The sequence below is a fragment of the Mya arenaria genome, chromosome 7, assembly GCF_026914265.1.
Source record: "Mya arenaria isolate MELC-2E11 chromosome 7, ASM2691426v1".
NCBI lineage: Eukaryota > Metazoa > Mollusca > Bivalvia > Myida > Myidae > Mya > Mya arenaria.
In genome coordinates, this window is record NC_069128.1 from 38,425,285 (window position 1) to 38,444,476 (window position 19,192).

The window sequence follows — 19,192 nt, forward strand, 5'->3', positions numbered from 1 at the left end:
ATTGATATTTTCACTGTTGTTATTTCACTGTTAAAACCCCATATTTCATCGTAAAGCATGAAAGAAAAACGCATATACACGCGATGTGTTTGATAACTTTAATTGTAAATATTAAAAACTACAGTAGTATCATTTTACTAAGACTATTCGTTTAGCTATTCATTTAAACTTTTCACAGGTTTAAGATTTCATGGTGGAATCTGTACATACTGTGATTACTGCAATTAATTTGAACTATTAACATCATTAAATTTCTATATTTCATATAAGCTTTTCGTTTACGTCGTTTACGAAACATTCCTCTTTATAGTGCAGGCTAAAGGTTATAATGTTAGATTTGATGGCCGGCATTTCGGTCGCCAAGGATATGTCGTAATCGATATGCAATAAAGATAGGAATACAATTCATTTGACTATGTAGCATGCATGTTCATTTAAATTTAATTTGTTTGTTCGTATTTATTCAATCTAGAATACTTTAAAAACAAGTGGTGCAAATATGTTTATACTCTTTTACTGTTGTGCACAGTTCGTTCAACAGGTGCTTTAAAGTGTATTTTAATTAAGACAGTGCTATTTTTATAGGGCCTGATGCGCTGAAGTTAAATGGAACATGCCATTAACAATAAAGCATTTCAAATAAATAAGCGGGGTTACTGGCTAAGAATATTATTCAATATAATGTAATGCATAAATAATTGGACTTGAGATATACAGCATTTTTACTTGTATACCAATGTCGCAATCATTTTTCATATATATATATATATATATATACGTATCACATGTTATACCTTATTGTTTCCCATTTCTTATTACCAACATTTCTCGGGGGTTTTAAAATCTTTTATAATTTAGCATTGCTCAATTTTCTGAAGGTAAAAATAATAAATAGCCCTCCGCACGTTTTATAAATATATAAAAGGACTGCTTTCGCATAATTGTCAGTATTTCAGAAAGTCATACGCTTACATCTCATTTTCTTATATGATCAACATTTATTAAATAGAATGATTCAATTGTCATCTTAAAAGATATATATTGTTTGTTTTGTGACAAAAAGTTTGAAACGTTTGGTACTTGATATACCTAAACAGGAAATGACGTCATGAACATACACAAAGATTTGACGTCACTCCCTAAATGAAAGCAAATTTCGAGTGTTAAATTAAGATATTGACTGAATCTCACTTAGTATGCATTATACATATAAGGACAGTAAAATGATCGGATGAATCTAATGTAAAATATACATTTCTAAACATGACTTGTCCAATCCTTGTATGCATAAATTAAAACAAGTCTTCGAAAGTACTCATATTACTTATCTCATAAAGTGAAGTACATACTTACATAAAGCTTTTAAATACAACTCTACTTAATAAAGACAATATAACTCATTTTGTTGTTATATTATGTTGCTTAACATATACATTTATGTATTGCAGAATCCATCCATTGGTGTGTATGTATTGAATGTTCGATACTGCTGTCTTTCAAATGTGTGATTTTTAATACGTAAAAACGTTCACTTGAATAGGATTTCTATTTTGCATCATGTTGGCACTGTATAACAAGACGTTCAAGTCTTGTTTTACCATGCCCTTTCTTATCTGTACAAGTTATTGCATAGCATATCAAATTATTAAAGCACATACCTTAAAATGTAATCCTCACATGCTCGAATTACGATGTCACTTTAAATGTTTATTTGTGTTTATTTGTTGTTGTTTTTCTCACGGCTTATGTGACTTATTGAACCTGCATCCAAAAATAAACTGTCTATTCTTTAAATTATTCCTTGTACAATCTTTCAGCAAAGAATGTAGCTAGAGCTAGATAAAAAATGTATTAAATTTGACTTTATGATTATTAGTTTTCCACATAAATATTTAAATATGTTAGTAAGCTCGTCAAATTTCCTCAACTAGTTGAATGAATTGTTACGTCTCGTGACAAAACTTTTAAATCAAAACCATTATCTAAGCACAAATTTCTGTGTATGGCTGTATTTTTTTTTTTACATATTGAAGTGTTCAAATCAATAATATTACATTAAAAATTACGTTTACAAATTGTAAATTGTATTATAAAAGTTAGGACATGACCCTGATTTGCACAATATTGTATCTTTGACATGTATAACTAAGGTTAGAATGTGCCTTTTATGATTTAACGCTAGTCGTGTTAGTTGAATTGTTCCCACTTCCCGGCATCTGCCTTGGTGCTAGCATTTGGCCGATCTTGTTTTTCGATCAAATTAACGCTTTCCTTAGTTTGGGATAACAATTAAATATATATAACATTTCATTTTCTTGCGTAGAGATTAATTCTGATAATGGCAGTATAACAATATAACGTAGATAAATGCTCACACGTATAGGATAGTATATGTTAACAGTATTATGTTGTGATTGCATGTACTTCTTGTTAGCTTCAAACACGTGGTTATAAATAAAAAAATAATACACAAAATGAATACCGTTTGAATGCCATCTGGGAATGTAAAAATCAAATTGATAAAAGCAAATTTCTTCTTGACATCAACTGTTCCAGTTGGTTGAGTCCCTAAGAAACAAAATGACATAACACATGTTAGCTCAACAACGTATTTGATCAAATTATGCAAGGAAAGGAAATGTTTTTTAAGTAGCAACAGAAAACTTTCAACAACTCGTCTCGGGCGTTAAGATGCATCGCCAATTGTATTGGTTTAAACAATGATTATAATATTGACCCACAGAACAACCCATTATCTAATTACTCGCAAAACTTTACACCAATGCATGCAATGAATAGTACGTAACAACGTTTCAAATATTTTCTTTGAAATAATCACTCTCTACATTTTGAAATGAACTATCCAATCATTTTTGTTTTGTTACCCATTCAATACGCAGTTAATAAAAGATAACTTACACTTGATATTTTCTTTCAGGGGTGAAAGCTGTGCAGTGACAACCGCTCGTTCCTTAAAGCAGACAAACAATGGATGACTTAAACGTTTAATTAATGGTATAAGCAACGCATTTTAATCAATATATATATATATATATATATATATATATATATATATATATATATATATATATATATATATATATATATATATATACATTATAAAAGGTATACTAAATATCATACTTTGGACTCGATTCGAAAAACCTCCCTAAAATAACAGACACCAGTGCGCCTAACACTTGCACAAAACCAACGCGACTAATCAAACATGTTCACACTCAACATTACTGCAAAAAAGACCAATGGGCTTGATATCAAGCCTATTTAACCTCTCTCGGGGTTCAAACAACTAACCCTTATAGAGGTACTAACACCGGTGAGCTAACATGAACGCTTTTTGAACAACTCGTTGGTTCAGACACCTTTCCTTTATACAATTACCTACACTGGTGCGCTAACATAAACGCCTTTTTACCTCCCGGATGTTCAAACACCTTACCTTTATACAATTACTTTCACCAGTGCGATAACAATCCCACCAATTTAACCTCCCGGGAGTTCAAACACCTTACCATTATACAATTACTTTCACCATTGCGATAACAATCCCACCAATTAAACCTCCCGGGAGTTCAAACACCTTACCATTATACAATTACTTTCACCATTGCGATAACAATCCCACCAATTTAACCTCCCGGGAGTTCAAACACCTTACCATTATACAATTACTTTCACCATTGCGATAACAATCCCACCAATTTAACCTCCCGGGAGTTCAAACACCTAACCCACCTTTGATTATTCAAACTACTTATTTGCTTTCACGCCTATATTCTCGCTCGGAGTTTCGACGCCAATCTTTCACATAATTCACAAACAAGTGCGCTTTTTATCATGTCCCGCTGGTGGATTCGAACCCCAACTTCCATCAATTACTAAAAAAACACTACGTTTCATATCACACCTTTGTCCCCGCACTTGGCTGGAATCCAAGTGTTTTCTTTAATTAAAGTGCAAAAGTAAAAGAAGATAATGATCGAGATACTATGTTCAATAGCAAGTCCTTCCATTGATTTAAAATTGAAAATATACACTGTGCAATTTTATTTCATAAGGACTAGTGGCGCACCTTCCGTAATAAACCAAAGAAAAAACAACTGTCATTCATAATGTTAAAACTATATAGATAAATTATATAAACATTTTAATTAAATCTTACTAATAAAGTAACAACAAATAGGAATAATAAATAATAAAAATTGGGGTATATAAGAAATGCCCGAATCCATAAATACACTTAACGGACAAATTTCGGTTATTTGTGGGTAAGTCGTTCTTTATTACATTATCTAAATACTGAAATATACAATTAAGCTAACATTAACATTATCTGTTGTTGGTAAATGTTTCTACAGAGGTTTTGTTTACATGACTACTTGTCTATTAAATATTGTTGGTAAAAATAGTTGCTGTGCTAAATATCACAGTAGTATGGCTACTTCCAATGTCCATTAAATTACTTTACAGTACAATGATGTTCTATATATTTATATAAATATAAACTATATAATATAATATATATTGTTCAATAATATGAACCTCATATATGTGGTGTTTTATTATTGGACAACTTATTGATTAATATATTGGTGTGGACTAATACCAGCATCTAAAGAAAACAAAAAACAACAACGGACACAACACAGTTACTTCCAGATGAAATCAAACAGCCATATTTTACGCCTGTCCTCTCATTTAACATTTACTAAACCATTGTCCATACGTGCAGCTTACAAGCACGCCTTTATTCTCAGTTATAATGGGGGCTCGAGCCCAAATCTCCACACAATTGTACAAAAGACTCTAGTGCGCTTCCAAGTACACAACAGTTCCCTGTCGGGTTCGGAGCACCAAATATCCAAATAATACACCATAACAAGTGTGTCAATTACGCCGCGTATGTTCAACCGCTCTGGGAGTTTCCCCACAACAAGTTTCACAACAGTCCATGCGCTGACTGTCTCGCTCATCTATTCATTTGGATAAATTTGTTTGCAATATTCATTTGATCTGCAGCAATAATTATATCAACACACAAAAACAGTTTAATACCCAAACACAAGGACGATACTAAGTAAAGTACACTCATGGTTCTGCTTGTCGCACTAACTCAATAGCTACGTCTGAATAATCAAAGATCAGATCGGTTACAAGCAGCAATATGATCCGCATGGTATGGAGAAAAGACCGTTGCTCAGTCAGTCATGCTTTACTTCTTATTGTAATTGAGGTCTTTATTCATACACAAATGTAAGTATTGTTCACATTCCCTGTGTTTCGTATTTTTAATGGGTTTGCCATCTGTTGGAGTGATTAACAGTTCAATCAGCTGCATTTATATAGTGATGGCACGTATATTTTCGTGACATTTGCACTTATTGCATTGGTAGTTTTGTAATGATATGTTTTAGTCCAATTCCATTACTAACACATGTGGGATTATGTTAAATTTGATATTCTGCATGAATATAAAACAGCCACCATGGGAGAGCGATTCCGTTCTAAAGAGAGTTCAAATCTAAGTTACGCTTATTAGCTTGTTCTGTTCGTTTTTGACTTGACATTTGAATAGCAAGGTCTTATGGAATATGTTTGCCTGTTTTACATAGTTTTCTATAATGTCATGTTTATTCAAATACATGTAAAAAACTTATACATGATAAAAGATAACTGACTTTTACAGATTTCTCTATGCCCGGTTTCGTTTTTAGTAAATCTTGTTCGAATCTCTTCTTTGTCTGAAAGCGGCAGAACGGTAGGATAGTGTGTAAACAGTTTTAGATTATCAGACCAAAAAGACACAACACAACGCGTTTATCAAATTTTATATATAATATCTTTATATTATGTACTTTTAAACATTTGTTTTACAAATGCTAAATGTTCACTATTCTGGCTTTCCCTTTAAATCCTTGCGAAGATATTCAAAACACGTTGTTGAAAGAGGTTTTACCTTTTCTGAATGATATAGGTCTTGTTTCACTCGTTTCAGCTCATCACGCAGTTCCTTCTGTGTCTGGAATAGTGTAACATTGCCTATCAGTATGTATAACGGTAACTTTTTCTATTGAATACAATTAAAGCATAATACTGGGGCCAGGTTCACAACAAAAAAAGACGAGAACATATCTGACCGTCTGGAAACATTACTTATAAGAGTCCAAACAGTTGGCTAAAAGGGCTTCATTCCTCGCTGCGTTAGTATTCAAATGTCCTGCCGAGTATTGCTTGACTCATATCAACACAGGCTATGGATCAACGTACTCTAATCCAGAGACACACAACGTGGATAACACCACATGCATACCGTATATGCAAACAGAAACGTTTTTAAGATGATCTCGCTGTTGGGACTAGTTTATAACTATTAGGCGTTACTGAAACATATTAGGGAACCGCCTTCCAACGGCCAAGCAAGAACAATTTTACACGGCGCTTAAACTAGTGCATAAGATTTTAATCTTTCACTTGTCCAAAGATAATTGCAATATTAAGAAAATAAAATCCTTATCGGCGCCAGCATCAACCCGAGGACACCGCGATTCATGTTTACTTCTACAATGAATTTAATACAAAAATACAAGTTCTCATCGATCAGATACAGCTATCATCTTTCATAACTTTAAAGAAGCATAGTGCTGTAAACACTGTAATATAGTTTGATACAGTATTGTTTAAACGTTGTGTGTCTGTCGTGACGTGAATGATAGGCCTTAGTATTGTGCATTTAAACAGGGCCTCTGTTTGGTCTTCTAGCTAGTGGGAATTTCAGTGCAGGCTTTGTGCAAAAAATAAAACAAAAACATTAATGGACAAAGGGGGAAGCGATAATTGGGACATTTTTTATTAGTTATATAAAATAGTATCCGGACTATGGTTTCAAGTTCATATTATCTACAAACGTATTTTAATTATTTAAGATATGATCTTTAAAAGTGGCAAATGTTTTGTTCACAAAGTAAATATGAAATATGTTCAGTAAAATTGAAACGTAAATGTCTTAAACAGTATTTCCGAAATTGGAAATCTCCTACAAATTAGATTTAAGGTCCCTGCGGGGTTATGACAAACTCCAAATAGAATATTTTCAAAATGAGCCGAAAATGGGAAAAACAATCTTTGGAGAATAAGAAATTATTTAAGGTTGAATTGCGCTGTTGATGTCATTCTCAGGGTATTAACTAGTTGGGATGGTTAAAGTGTGTGGAGTACGAAGTAGTCCACACCAACTATTTTCAGACTATGAAAGTTACGACTAAAATACCATATTGAAACGGCACACAGAGTATTAAAGATGTCAAGAGGTTAGAAATAGCTTAACAAAAAGAAATGGTAAAACCTGTCAACTTTTAAATATATAACATTTCCTTCGTTACTTATGCCACCAGAAGTAAGTTCATATTGATGAACATGGTATTCAAAGAAACATGAGGATACACATGAGACAGACAACACTTTCGAACTATCTAGACAATTTAAATATCATAATTGAAACAATATAATCATACACATGAGCAGCTCACCAAAACAAAGGAGAAGGGTAAATCGAGTCATCGATAGTTAAAGCGCTTGATTCAAGAACTTCGCTCATTTCTGCTTATAATGTTATTTAAAATCCTTCAAACATTCAATTTTGTTTAAATGGCCGCTTTACGTCTACAGGAAATGACGATGTCATCATGTCCGTTAAATAAGTACCGTAAACATTTGTTTTTTGTTGTTCTGTAACATTTTTATAATTGTTTTGTTATTAGCAATTTGTTTATTTTCCTGACATATGAACGCAAATCCTCCTATTTTGCTCAATATAGTGAATTCTGTAACTTTTGACTTGTTTCGATGGAGTAGCCTCCCTTGACTTCGATACACAAAATTTCGCTACATCTCCATACACACAAATCATTCCATAGTTGGACATTTGACAGAGGTACATTTAAATTATTACAAATTCAAACCAAAAAATTAAAAGGAATTCATAGTAAGGCATATATTAAATTGAATGTTATGATATGATGCATTACTGGTGACCGGCTACATGTCTCGTTCGGGAGTTAACACGTATTCGACTCGACTTGCAGTCTCGACGGATGCACACCGAACTGGACGGGATACAGGTCACTAGAAAAGCGTCAAATTATAATTTGCTTTATGTATGTTGTCCGTTTAATCAGTTGCTGTACCTTAATATCGGAGTTTCAATCGTCCTTTTCGATAAAATATCGTGTTTTATCAGTAAAAAAGAGAGTGAAATTTTGACTGCCAAATAAGAAGTGAAAATATAAAAAAGTATCTATTTTACTTTATATAGGAAAGGCATGCATATAATTTAGTTTGCCCGTTTTACTCAGACTTCAATAGTGTCATACATTTATTTAACTACTTGTCAAATAACTTTTTATATAAAAGTTACCTTTTCAGAATTCTTTATGTCCTGTTTCGCTTTCAGTAACTTTTGTTCGAACTGCTTTCTTGTCTGAAAGCGGCAAAACGGCAGAAAATTATTACGTTAGCAGTTTAAATTGGACTATCAGAACAGAAAGACAATGTATTGCGTCCATCAAATTTTATTTATAAGATGACTTAATATGATATAAAATTGTTTTGTAATAAGGGTTTACTTATGTAACGGGTTCACTGTTCTGGCTTTTGAAGTAAATCTTTGGGAAGATACTCAAAACAAATGGTTGTACAAGGTTTCACCTTTTCTGAATGATAAAGGTCTTGTTTGACACCTTTCAGCTCATCTCTTAGTTGGTTCTGTGTCTGGAACAGTGTCACATAACATATCAGTTTGTATAACGAATAACTATTTATATTGAATACATTTAAAGCTTAATACTATGGCCAACAAATATAACATATGTTAATGCCTGAAATCATATCATCAAATTTAACATTGACATTATGAATCCAATCAGAAGGCTAAAAAGGCTTCAGCTTTATGTTTTGGAAGTATCGCCAGTACAGCTTTAACGATGTTTAATTCTAAGCGTTTTATTGATGCCCAACCAGCGTGTTAATGTTTTTCAAGTAACAAACTCACAAATAATGATAACGACATATGTAACAGATAAGCATAAACAATTTATATACATAGATTGTGTGAATAATTTAAATAAAAGTGTTAAATACAATGGCTGACAGTGCAACAGATATTTATATATATATACATATATATATACATATACATAATATAATACACACATATACAGGTATAAATACTTATAGTAGTGTAATACATTATATATCACAAAGTGCAATACATTTTCTAGTGCAATAATAATTCCTATTTAGACACTATAAATCACATTGTAAACATGTATGTTGTAAAAAACAACATCTCTTTGTTGTGTTTGAGTAAGTTATATCTATCAAATAGATCATAATAAAATGCATATAAAACAAATAACGTCGTAAAGCAAAATCTAAGTCCATTAAACAGATGTGATCGTATTTTGGAAAGTTATAGACGAGTATCACAATCCTTTAGTCTAGATTTCTTTGACTCATCGTTTAACACTTCTGCAGGAGTCGGCGGTGACCGTTCCGATGCGATGGGCTTTTTCCCTTTGTTTGGTGTCTCTTTACTATCCGCTCCGATAACTACGAAAGCGTCAATCGGCTTTTGACCTTTAATCGCCTTTTTCTGCTTTTTCTTCTTTCCCCGTGGACTTGACGGTTCACTGTGTTCCGCTTGTTGGATACTGTCCTGAATCTGAGTGACTTCTATGTCTGGTTGAGGGGTGCTCGAATGGTTACTTTCTAATTCGCATTCGCCCTTTTTGTGACCAATTTGATGACAATCAAGGCATCGCCAGTCGATCATTTTGTGCCCAGTTTCTAGACATTTCTGCATTTAAGTTCTTTGTTCTCAGAATTTTGCCCAGGGTGAAATACACGACCCGTAAAATGTCCAAAAGCCATAAACTTCGGCAGGGTTGCTGAGAGCGAGCTGGATTTCACAATGCACAGCCCATCACCATTCTCGCAATTCGTTAGTTTACCCTTGACACGAAGTTTCTCCCGAATGATAGTGATAACATCTATATTCTTTGCAACTAGAGATCTTAGAATAACACTATCGTCAACGGAAAGTGGTATATCTTTTACTCTTATTCTAACTGTCTGCTCACCATCTAAGCGATTGGGATTGGTATTTAGCAACTTTATCATTTTCCCCCTTAATGTTACCCCTTCAGTTAGCAATGAAACTTTATCGTCGATATTTTCGACGTATATTCGCCACATACCTCGAACTCTCTGTAGCCCTGTAATGTGGGTGCAGACAATTACATCAGCCAGTGCTTCATATAACTCCTCATGTTTTAGCCATTCTTGTTTTGTAGGCATTTTTTCACCAAACAAACTTGTTTCTCGCATGAAAACAATGGGAGGTCCGCCATATTGTTTACTAATGTCATTCACTATAGTATCCATTTTCACTGATATAACACTTTTTTGCAACTTTTTCTATCCAGAAAATTATCTACACACTGAGCAAGGAATACTCTGTTTTAATATCCACTATATTGAATTTAAGAAATATCCGATACGTTTAAATCAGGTATTTTTCATAGACCATAAACAATCACTACCTTGGTTTCTTCATTTTTTAATTATGTGTTTATAACGTTGAGCTGTATATGCTAAAGCATAAATAAAAATTCTGTTCTGTTCTGTTCTGTTCATATTGAGGTGTACTGTAAGGATCCGAATGTACTCCATATGTGCCACAATGTAGTGTACTCTAAACGCGCGGAAATTGAATTGGGTCGATTATCCAGAATTTGGCAAAAATAACACTTCTATATCAATGAAAGTGTCGATAACATATTTCAATTGAGATAACATAGTTAGCAAATGTCTCAGAAATGCTGATTTATGTTCGTTCCGCAAGAACTTATGAAACTATGTAAGCCTTCCTCAATTAACATGATTGTCACTGGTGTCAGTTTTTCCGAATTATGATGGTCTTATTTCACATGTTGCAACTGTTGGCAAATTACACTAATTAAAATAAACATAAACAAATATTTATGTTATTGGTCTTGCGTTGAAAGCAGTGAATACACATGTACATATCTTTGCCTTCGCCAGAACTATTCTAAGTGTTTCATTACAAGTGCTCTGCCTGTCAACAAGAAAGTTATAATTCATAAAGCATTTTTTGTAAAGGACCTGCTTTACTTGTTTCAGTTCATTACATAGCTCGTTCCTTGTTTTATAAGGTACCGCTTTATAAATATTTATATGATATTTAAACTAGATATTGCAATAACTTAGATTGATTAAGTTTTTACGTTCAACTCAGGTTTGTTTGGCGTGTTAAAAATGTATGCATCTGTTTATAAAATGGCTTGTGTATAAGTATTACATAGTATTGTTGTTCATACATTTTCAACTATACCCTGTGTCGCGTTCAGTAACTCTTCTACGAACATTTTACTCGACTTAAGGCATAAAGGCAACACATTAGGCTTTTAAGATCTAGTTTAAATTATAAATCAGAATAAATATTCCTATGACAATGCATTTGTTCAAAGTTTCATACAAACTCGAAAAATATAACAATCCCCTAACAAACCCCTATATATATTTGTTTACTATCTAGCGCTAAGTACTGTAAATGGTTTACTTCACGTGACCTCCTCCCCCGTTTGTTTGTTCCTATATTCGAAAACGGGTTTTTAATATTTCTCACCTTTTCTGAATGATCCAGGTCTTGTTTCACATGTTCCAGCTCATCACACAGTTTCAGCCTTTTCTGTTTACGTATTAAAATTGTATTACATTTTGCATCTGTATGAAAGACGATTACAAGAATTTCTACACAATTACAACTAAACATCGTACACTGTCAAATAATACGTTATTTGACGCGTTGTTTTCAGTTTTTTCAATCGCATTAAATAACGGAACATACCAACAGAGGCAAATGTTATTATTTATCTCCAACATTAAAGCTATTTGATATTACTTTTGTACATTCAACTTTACTTAGGTATGTTTCACATAGAAAGGCTTTAATTTCAATATGATTATAGTTATATTATTTTATATTTAACTTAAAATAAATGATCGCATCAATTAAAATAAAAAAAAATAAAAAAAACATTAAAATATATATGATTTTTTTTTGCGATTATTTCAATGGTTTGATTTCAAAGTTAAATTGTACTCTCTACTTATTCAAATTCATGTACTGATATGACATATAACATTGCTACGGATACATCAGCTTTTACCTTTTCAGATTGTTCTGTGACCAGCTTCGCTTGCAGTAAATCTTTTTCGAATGTGTTTCTTCTCTAGAAGCGAAAAGACAAAAATGAAATTAGAAAACATGGACCTTTTTTCACGAAGATATTTGCAACGTTAATTTACAAAATAGATATTCATGTATTGAATAAAATCTTCACACATTGTTATACATTACATGTGCTTTATGCACTGAACAATGTGATATCATTGTAAATATGTGCAATAATATTCATCCACATGTTTGTAAAATATCTCCCCTTTTTGACATTGTCAAGGTCTTGCTTCACTTTATTTCAGCTCACCACACAGTTAAAAGTAGAAATATTGGCTTTTGTTACACATAGCGTTTGTAAGATAGTCGATAATGTCATTTTCGAGAGTTTTGAAGAAAAAAGAAGAACAAATTATCTTAAGCCGTCATTTATGATGACTGGTTTTTGCACGATAATTTCGTGCATATATGCTATTGGTTGATGTGAACAGGTGCGTGGGCATTATACATGCGGATTGTTATGTCATTAAAAACAACAACACGACAAACTTTATTCACCTTTGAAAACGGTTCATATGTAAAATTGCCACGTTTATTGCTAACAATTTTAATTACGATCAGATTGTAAGCGTGATTTAAAAACATTAATTCAAAGAAAAATTCAAACATTACCATCTTTAAAAATTGAAAATATACGAAAAGTTAAAACGTCGAAATGTTCGTAGTTATAAAGTAAATATAAAGTGTTAAAGTTCCAATTTCGAACGACATAATACTTAATACCTGTATGGAAATTAAATAGAAATATTCCCTATAAAAGTTATATTAAACGTCATATGAAAAACTGAAGTTTTTAACGCTATGCAATCAAATACTGCCAAATATTATGTTTGACGGCACTCTGATGAACTTTGTTGAAAACCATAAACACTTTGCCACTTTAAAGGTCTTTAGTTAACAGCAAATAAAACATGGCCCAAACAGTCTCTTAAATGCTTGGGTCAATGATGTTGTTAAAATTTTAATTTAGTAGAACAACGCTAAAGCCTTATGAAAGTATACATCTCGTTTCTGCGACTTTTGCTTGAATATTCATTTTAGTTGGATATATTTGTGCCATATAAAAAGGAATATTTAGACAAAATGCAAAATGAAGCTGCTAGCGTTGTAATCGGGTAAACACGATCAGTTTCTAATCACAGACTTTTGATTGAAATTGGTTGGACTCCGCTTAGTGACGCTGGGCAATGCAATAGTTATGTGTCATGTTACTTCAAATAATCGGTAGCTTGCAACAGTATCTTTGCGATCAAACAACACAAACAATTAAACAAATAACCAACGTTCCGCTTCGAAATAGACATAATTATGTAACCATACCTTGACGTTTAAGTATTTATTCGTAATTAACAATTCCATCTTCAACAGATTTGAGGATCCGACTTGATGTCCACGTTCGCAACATAACACGCTAAACGAATTTAAGAGACTTTTATAGATACATACAAGGTCTCAATTGTTCCGAAATGTTAATTTGTGGGGTACATATTTACAAAATTAGTATCTACCATACAAGAAACAGAAATGCTTGCACCAACCTTAATGCACATCTCTATATGTTTGGACCTTATCTTCCATTCTTTAAATGAACTGCCTTTCAGCAATTGCGTTTATTAATCGATAATCGCAACTTCTTCGGATATGTTCGGATCGCAATTCATCGCATAACATTATACATGAAAACTATTGATCTTGTTATTGTTTGTATTGTGTCAGCATGGACTCAACACACTTTGACCAACCCAATTGCGTTCATACCCCGATATTGGCATCAAGCCCGCAATTCATTCCTTAAATAATTTCCTAATAATCCTATTTGCGACTGTGGAAAATTAACAGAAGATGTAATACATTAGTTCGTAAAATGTAATAGAAAATGTATAGAGGAGGGAGTTGAAGGGTGCTTTTTTGTGCGCCTATGATTTTGTATTTTTGAGGACTTTTTGTGCAGTGCATAGTTAAAAAAAACCACAGTGTCAAGTATTTTATAAGCTATGTGCTTATATATGTTTTTGGATATATTACGTTTAATATTGGAGTAATTAGCGAAATCGTAACGTGAATAGTTGGATTCTTTGTTTCAAAAATGCCTTACTGAGTTATTTGTGAACTTTTTTTACCATCAGTGATTAGGATTATATCCGCAATAACTTCGGAACGGACAATGAAGAGTGGTGATAGAGTTGACCAAACCCAATTATCGGGTTTGATTTTGCCAATTATAACTGTCATAACTACTGATGACGAAGTGAGCCGAGTCCCCACGGGATTCTTCGAGTCACGTGATAGTGTATCATGTGACCAGAGCAGTTGTCATAGCGAAGAATATGACAGGTACCATGGTAACAACACGCTAGAGGACATTCGTGAGGATGACTTCCGTGTGGTAGAGGAATACCGGAAATTGGTAACTCTGTTTAGGGACCTGCCAGGTGACATGTTTGTAGATCAAGTCGTGAATGAATACGCTTCAAGTGAATGCGATCTAGAGAGGGTACGGTGTCATATTTCGAACATCTGTAAGAGTTTGATAGTTACTTTCATTTTGGCGAAGGGGCTGGAATTAAGCGTAGAGTACAAACCTGTAACGGCGAACCGCTCACTTTGCGCCTGGCAAAGGACATACGAACTATCATTGACGTTAAAGAAGGCGCAGACTATAACTTACTGAAACCATTGATAAGCTCAGCAAAGCCGCGTCGGCCGTCAGAGGCACCTACGAATCGAAAGGGACTACTTTTTCGTTACATGACTGCCATTCCAGAAAATGTGTAACTGCCTCTGAGTTCAACTTACTTAAAGACACAGTTGCATCACTTCAGGCAAATATCTTAATATTGAAACAGTCTCAGTTTGCAAATGATACATTAAAAGTCGAGCATATCCCTCAGACAAAGTCTTGCTTGGTAAACATAAAGCAAGCTGTTAAAGTGTGCAATACTGACGTTATTAGAATATTAACAGGAACTGAACAATCGATGAGATCCCTGACAGCATCGTTGGTCCAGCGAATAACTGAACTGAACTCGAAGACCGTATTCGTATTGTCGAATGTCTAATTGACGACAACAAACTTGTATCAATTGCCAAAATTCCAATAAACAAAACAAATGTTTATACTGTCGTCGGTCATGAACCAATGTATCATACTCATCAAGCACTCATTGGATTACCGGAGCAAGGACCACTTCCGGATCAGGAAGCTCGCGACAACACATACACAACTCATCGTTTTGATTTGCCAACATATAACAACGACCATATTTGCTTGTACGAAGCCTGCATTACTGACGCTGGCACATAAGGGCAGTCAGGAACGCTCATATCCAGCGAGCAGAACGGAGATTCCGTCATACACGCGCCGTAACGATGTTGACAGAAGTACTGCGCCAAGGGGGACGATACAGAGCCCCGTGGGAATCCGATTCCGGTGCTCGTCACAACCACCTACGATGAACATGGTTTTCAAGTTAAGAGGAAAAGACATACGAAGCGCTTTGCCGTCCGCGGGCTGAGTAAACATGTAAATTTAAACGTTTTATCGTCAGATGTAACTCGCAAAGGTCATTCCGTCTCAAATATTCGTGTCTTCCCATTGAGAAAAAATCCGGACCGAGTCCTAATAAAATTAAACGTGTACGCAGACGACACAGCGGATATTTGCTTCCGAAAGACTTCTGGCCCGACTGCGTCAATTATGAGCCTTGGCGTCCACGCAAATCATCGCGTAACCTTCCACCTAGGATAAGACGATATCAACACACGCGTCCAAAAATGACGGCCTGCGATAACAGTCGTGGGAGCTTTGGAAACAAGAACCGCTATGAAGCCCTTAGGGACTGTGACGTTGACTAGCTCTTAACTGTGTGAAAAATGAGTGAAAACCCCCACTGTAAATGTCCATAACTGTTTTGATCTCATTTTCTGTTTCAATCATTATGACTATGAGCGCACTTAATGTTATAACATGGAAAACAACGTCATTATGTCGAGTGCCTTGTACCTTGCTGACTTATTGACTGAAGGTAATATAGATGTGTGTGGCATTTCAGAGCACTGGTTCTCGCCCCAAAATCTTCACTTTTAAGGATGTATTTCTAGTGACTATATCTACCATTTCATATGTGACAATGACTTAAATACATATAACTACAGGCGATGTTTTAGATGCGATATGATTTTTTATGGGATAAAAAGCTGAATAAGTTCATAGTTCCGCTAAATATTGCAGATCGTAGAATATTAGGGATACAAGTACAGCTAAGTCCTAACAATTTCATATTTATCTTCCGATTAAACGTACCATGTTCTAATCATTCTGTTGATACATATATGCAGTATATTGATATATAATATAATTTGTACAATATCTACTGTGACAAAGGTTTGACAATTTTCATGGGTGATTTCAATGCAAGATTTAACACTAAACATTCATGTACCAGAGATAAATCAATTATGAATTTTTAAAATATTGTAACTTGTTTGCTTTAGATATTTTACCATTATGTTCGGGTTCAACAAATACATTTGTTTCATATGACAACAATACCCGCTCAATGATTGACTATATATGCCTACCTTATGAACATGTTGATTTAGTAATGCATTGTTGAATTACTACTGAGCATTGTTTAAACGTGGCAACGGCCTATTTTATGTTGTGTATAAACTGATGTATTGTTGTATGAATGTAATCTTGAAAATGCAAATGTGAATGGCGTTAACTGGCGAAAAAGTAAACCTGAACAAATAAAGCAATATCAAAGCCTAGTGCAACTTGACAAGAATCTTAAGGATATTCAGTGCAATTACTCTGTAAAGATGCTCTAGACCAGCCTTACAGCATTGTTTACGATAATTTGTTTGAATACCCTAATCAATCATTACCAAAAAAACATTACTGTTGCTTCCTTAAACCATATTGATCTGAAGAACTTTCCGACGTCAACAATTTTTTGAAAGGCGTACGAAGTGAGTGGATGCGAGCAGGGCGGCGAAGAACAAAAGAGTCGAGTTAATTTGCCAACTATAAATCTGATAAAAGCAAGTTTTGCTATGTCCACATAAACGCAATTTTAATATACTTAGATACGTTTGACTGGCAACTTGTTGAAGATGCTGAAAGGGACTCTGTTATCTTTTGAAACACGTCAATATTAAAAAGAAGACATCAAGACAAGGATTCGAAGCCGGCATAAAAATTGATAGTGTATGTCACAGAAGCCGCAAGAGTCAAACAAACCAGTGGGGACATTACTTTAAAAAACCTTTTTTTCACAATCGTATTTCCCGTATTTTGATAATGAATGTGAACGTTCAGTGACAACCAGTATAACAGAAATATTGAAGTCGATAAAACTAGACCCGCAGGCATTTGTATCAAGTGACGTTGTACCGAACGGAAAGGCGGGAAATGATGACGGCATTGTATATAAACATTTAAAACAACACAAGATAAATTATGTCTCCTGTATTATCAAGTATGTTCTCAAGTATGATGAGGTTTGGATATATACCAGTAAAATGAAAAAATGATTCGAAAATAAACTGTTAAAAAACCTCATTAAATAGCAAGGTGGATTTCAAAAGGGACTTGCATGTATTTAGACATCGTTTGCCTTGCGCAAAAGCCTTTATTTTGCCAAAGAAAAATCGCCAATTGTTAACTTGTGATTTTTAGACTATGTGCGGCACCTTGGGCTAATATTTAAGCTCAAACAGAGCGGTATTGATGATCCTTCGTTAATTGCCATTAACTAACTCCTTTTTCACTCTCGTAGCTGTCTAAAAATCATTTCAGATGACTTCCCCGTGCTACAAGGCTGCCGACAGGGCCGGAAATGCTCGCCGATTATGTACCTAGTGTTTATCGATGGGCTTATAAGGCAAATAGAACAAAGTTGCTTGGGAATGTGTATTTATGGTCAAAATATGAGTTCTCCAACTGTAGCAGATGACATAGTACTACTATCATTCTCGAAATCAGCCATCGACCAAACGTTAGACATCTGATTGCCAATATTCTAGAAAATGGAGATATTTTTATAACTCGGACACATGCAAAGTCCTCGTGTTCAACGAAAAAGACAGTCATCCACATGACCGCTGTTTTGAACTTGGACTTGACAAGATCAACGAATGTGACAATTATACGCGCCTTGGAGTCATAACTGGCAAAACCTTTCATCGAAACAAGCAATGCGCGAAGCGTGTAATAAATTGCGTGGACGGTATTTAAATGTCCTAAACTCTGGGTTACATCCAAAAAAATGGAACCTCTGACCTTGAGAACAATATACATTTCGGCAGTTCTCCCAAAGGCCCTATACGGGTGTGAAACATAGAACACATACTCGTCGAGTGAAATATTACACCTGGAGCCTGCGCATAGATTTTGTTTAAGCACATTCAACAAATGCCAAAATATGTCAATGTAAACATTGCTCTTCTAACCTTAGATGCGTTAACGATAGAAACATACATCGATCATAAAAAGCATATGTACAAAATGTAGTGTCGCTACTGTTTTTACTTAAAAGCTCTGGAACCCGCAATGTTTGTCTACTAAGCCTTAACACCTTTCGAGCTAGCTATCACGCAATTCTGTGAAACTAATAAGTATAATCATGAACCCATATATTAATTATCGGATTAAAAACATTTGTACGGAAACGTGCAATCACGGCCTATTTATGGTTTACATATCATTATTATCCAATGCACAACTCCACATTTATTGCTCTGCATTGATATTAAGGATGTTCTGTAAGGATCAAGCATGTACTCCACATGTGTCACAATCTATAGCACTCTGAATTTTGCGGAATTGGATGTAGCTCGTTTGACAAGAAA

At 34.2% G+C, this 19,192-nt stretch overlaps 1 protein-coding gene across 1 annotated transcript in view; it reads right to left on the bottom strand.

Moving 5' to 3' along the window:
* Positions 1 to 19,192, bottom strand: part of LOC128241122 (cingulin-like) — a 71,755-nt gene that overhangs the window by 18,672 nt on the left and 33,891 nt on the right. The window contains exons 8-15 of the mRNA XM_052958098.1: positions 12,270 to 12,332; positions 11,726 to 11,788; positions 8,725 to 8,787; positions 8,435 to 8,497; positions 5,978 to 6,040; positions 5,700 to 5,762; positions 2,920 to 2,971; positions 2,483 to 2,568 (exon numbers count right to left, since the gene is read on the bottom strand). Of these exons, the coding sequence (XP_052814058.1) occupies positions 2,483 to 2,568; positions 2,920 to 2,971; positions 5,700 to 5,762; positions 5,978 to 6,040; positions 8,435 to 8,497; positions 8,725 to 8,787; positions 11,726 to 11,788; positions 12,270 to 12,332 (516 nt within the window). The remainder of the gene's footprint in view (positions 1 to 2,482; positions 2,569 to 2,919; positions 2,972 to 5,699; positions 5,763 to 5,977; positions 6,041 to 8,434; positions 8,498 to 8,724; positions 8,788 to 11,725; positions 11,789 to 12,269; positions 12,333 to 19,192) is intronic.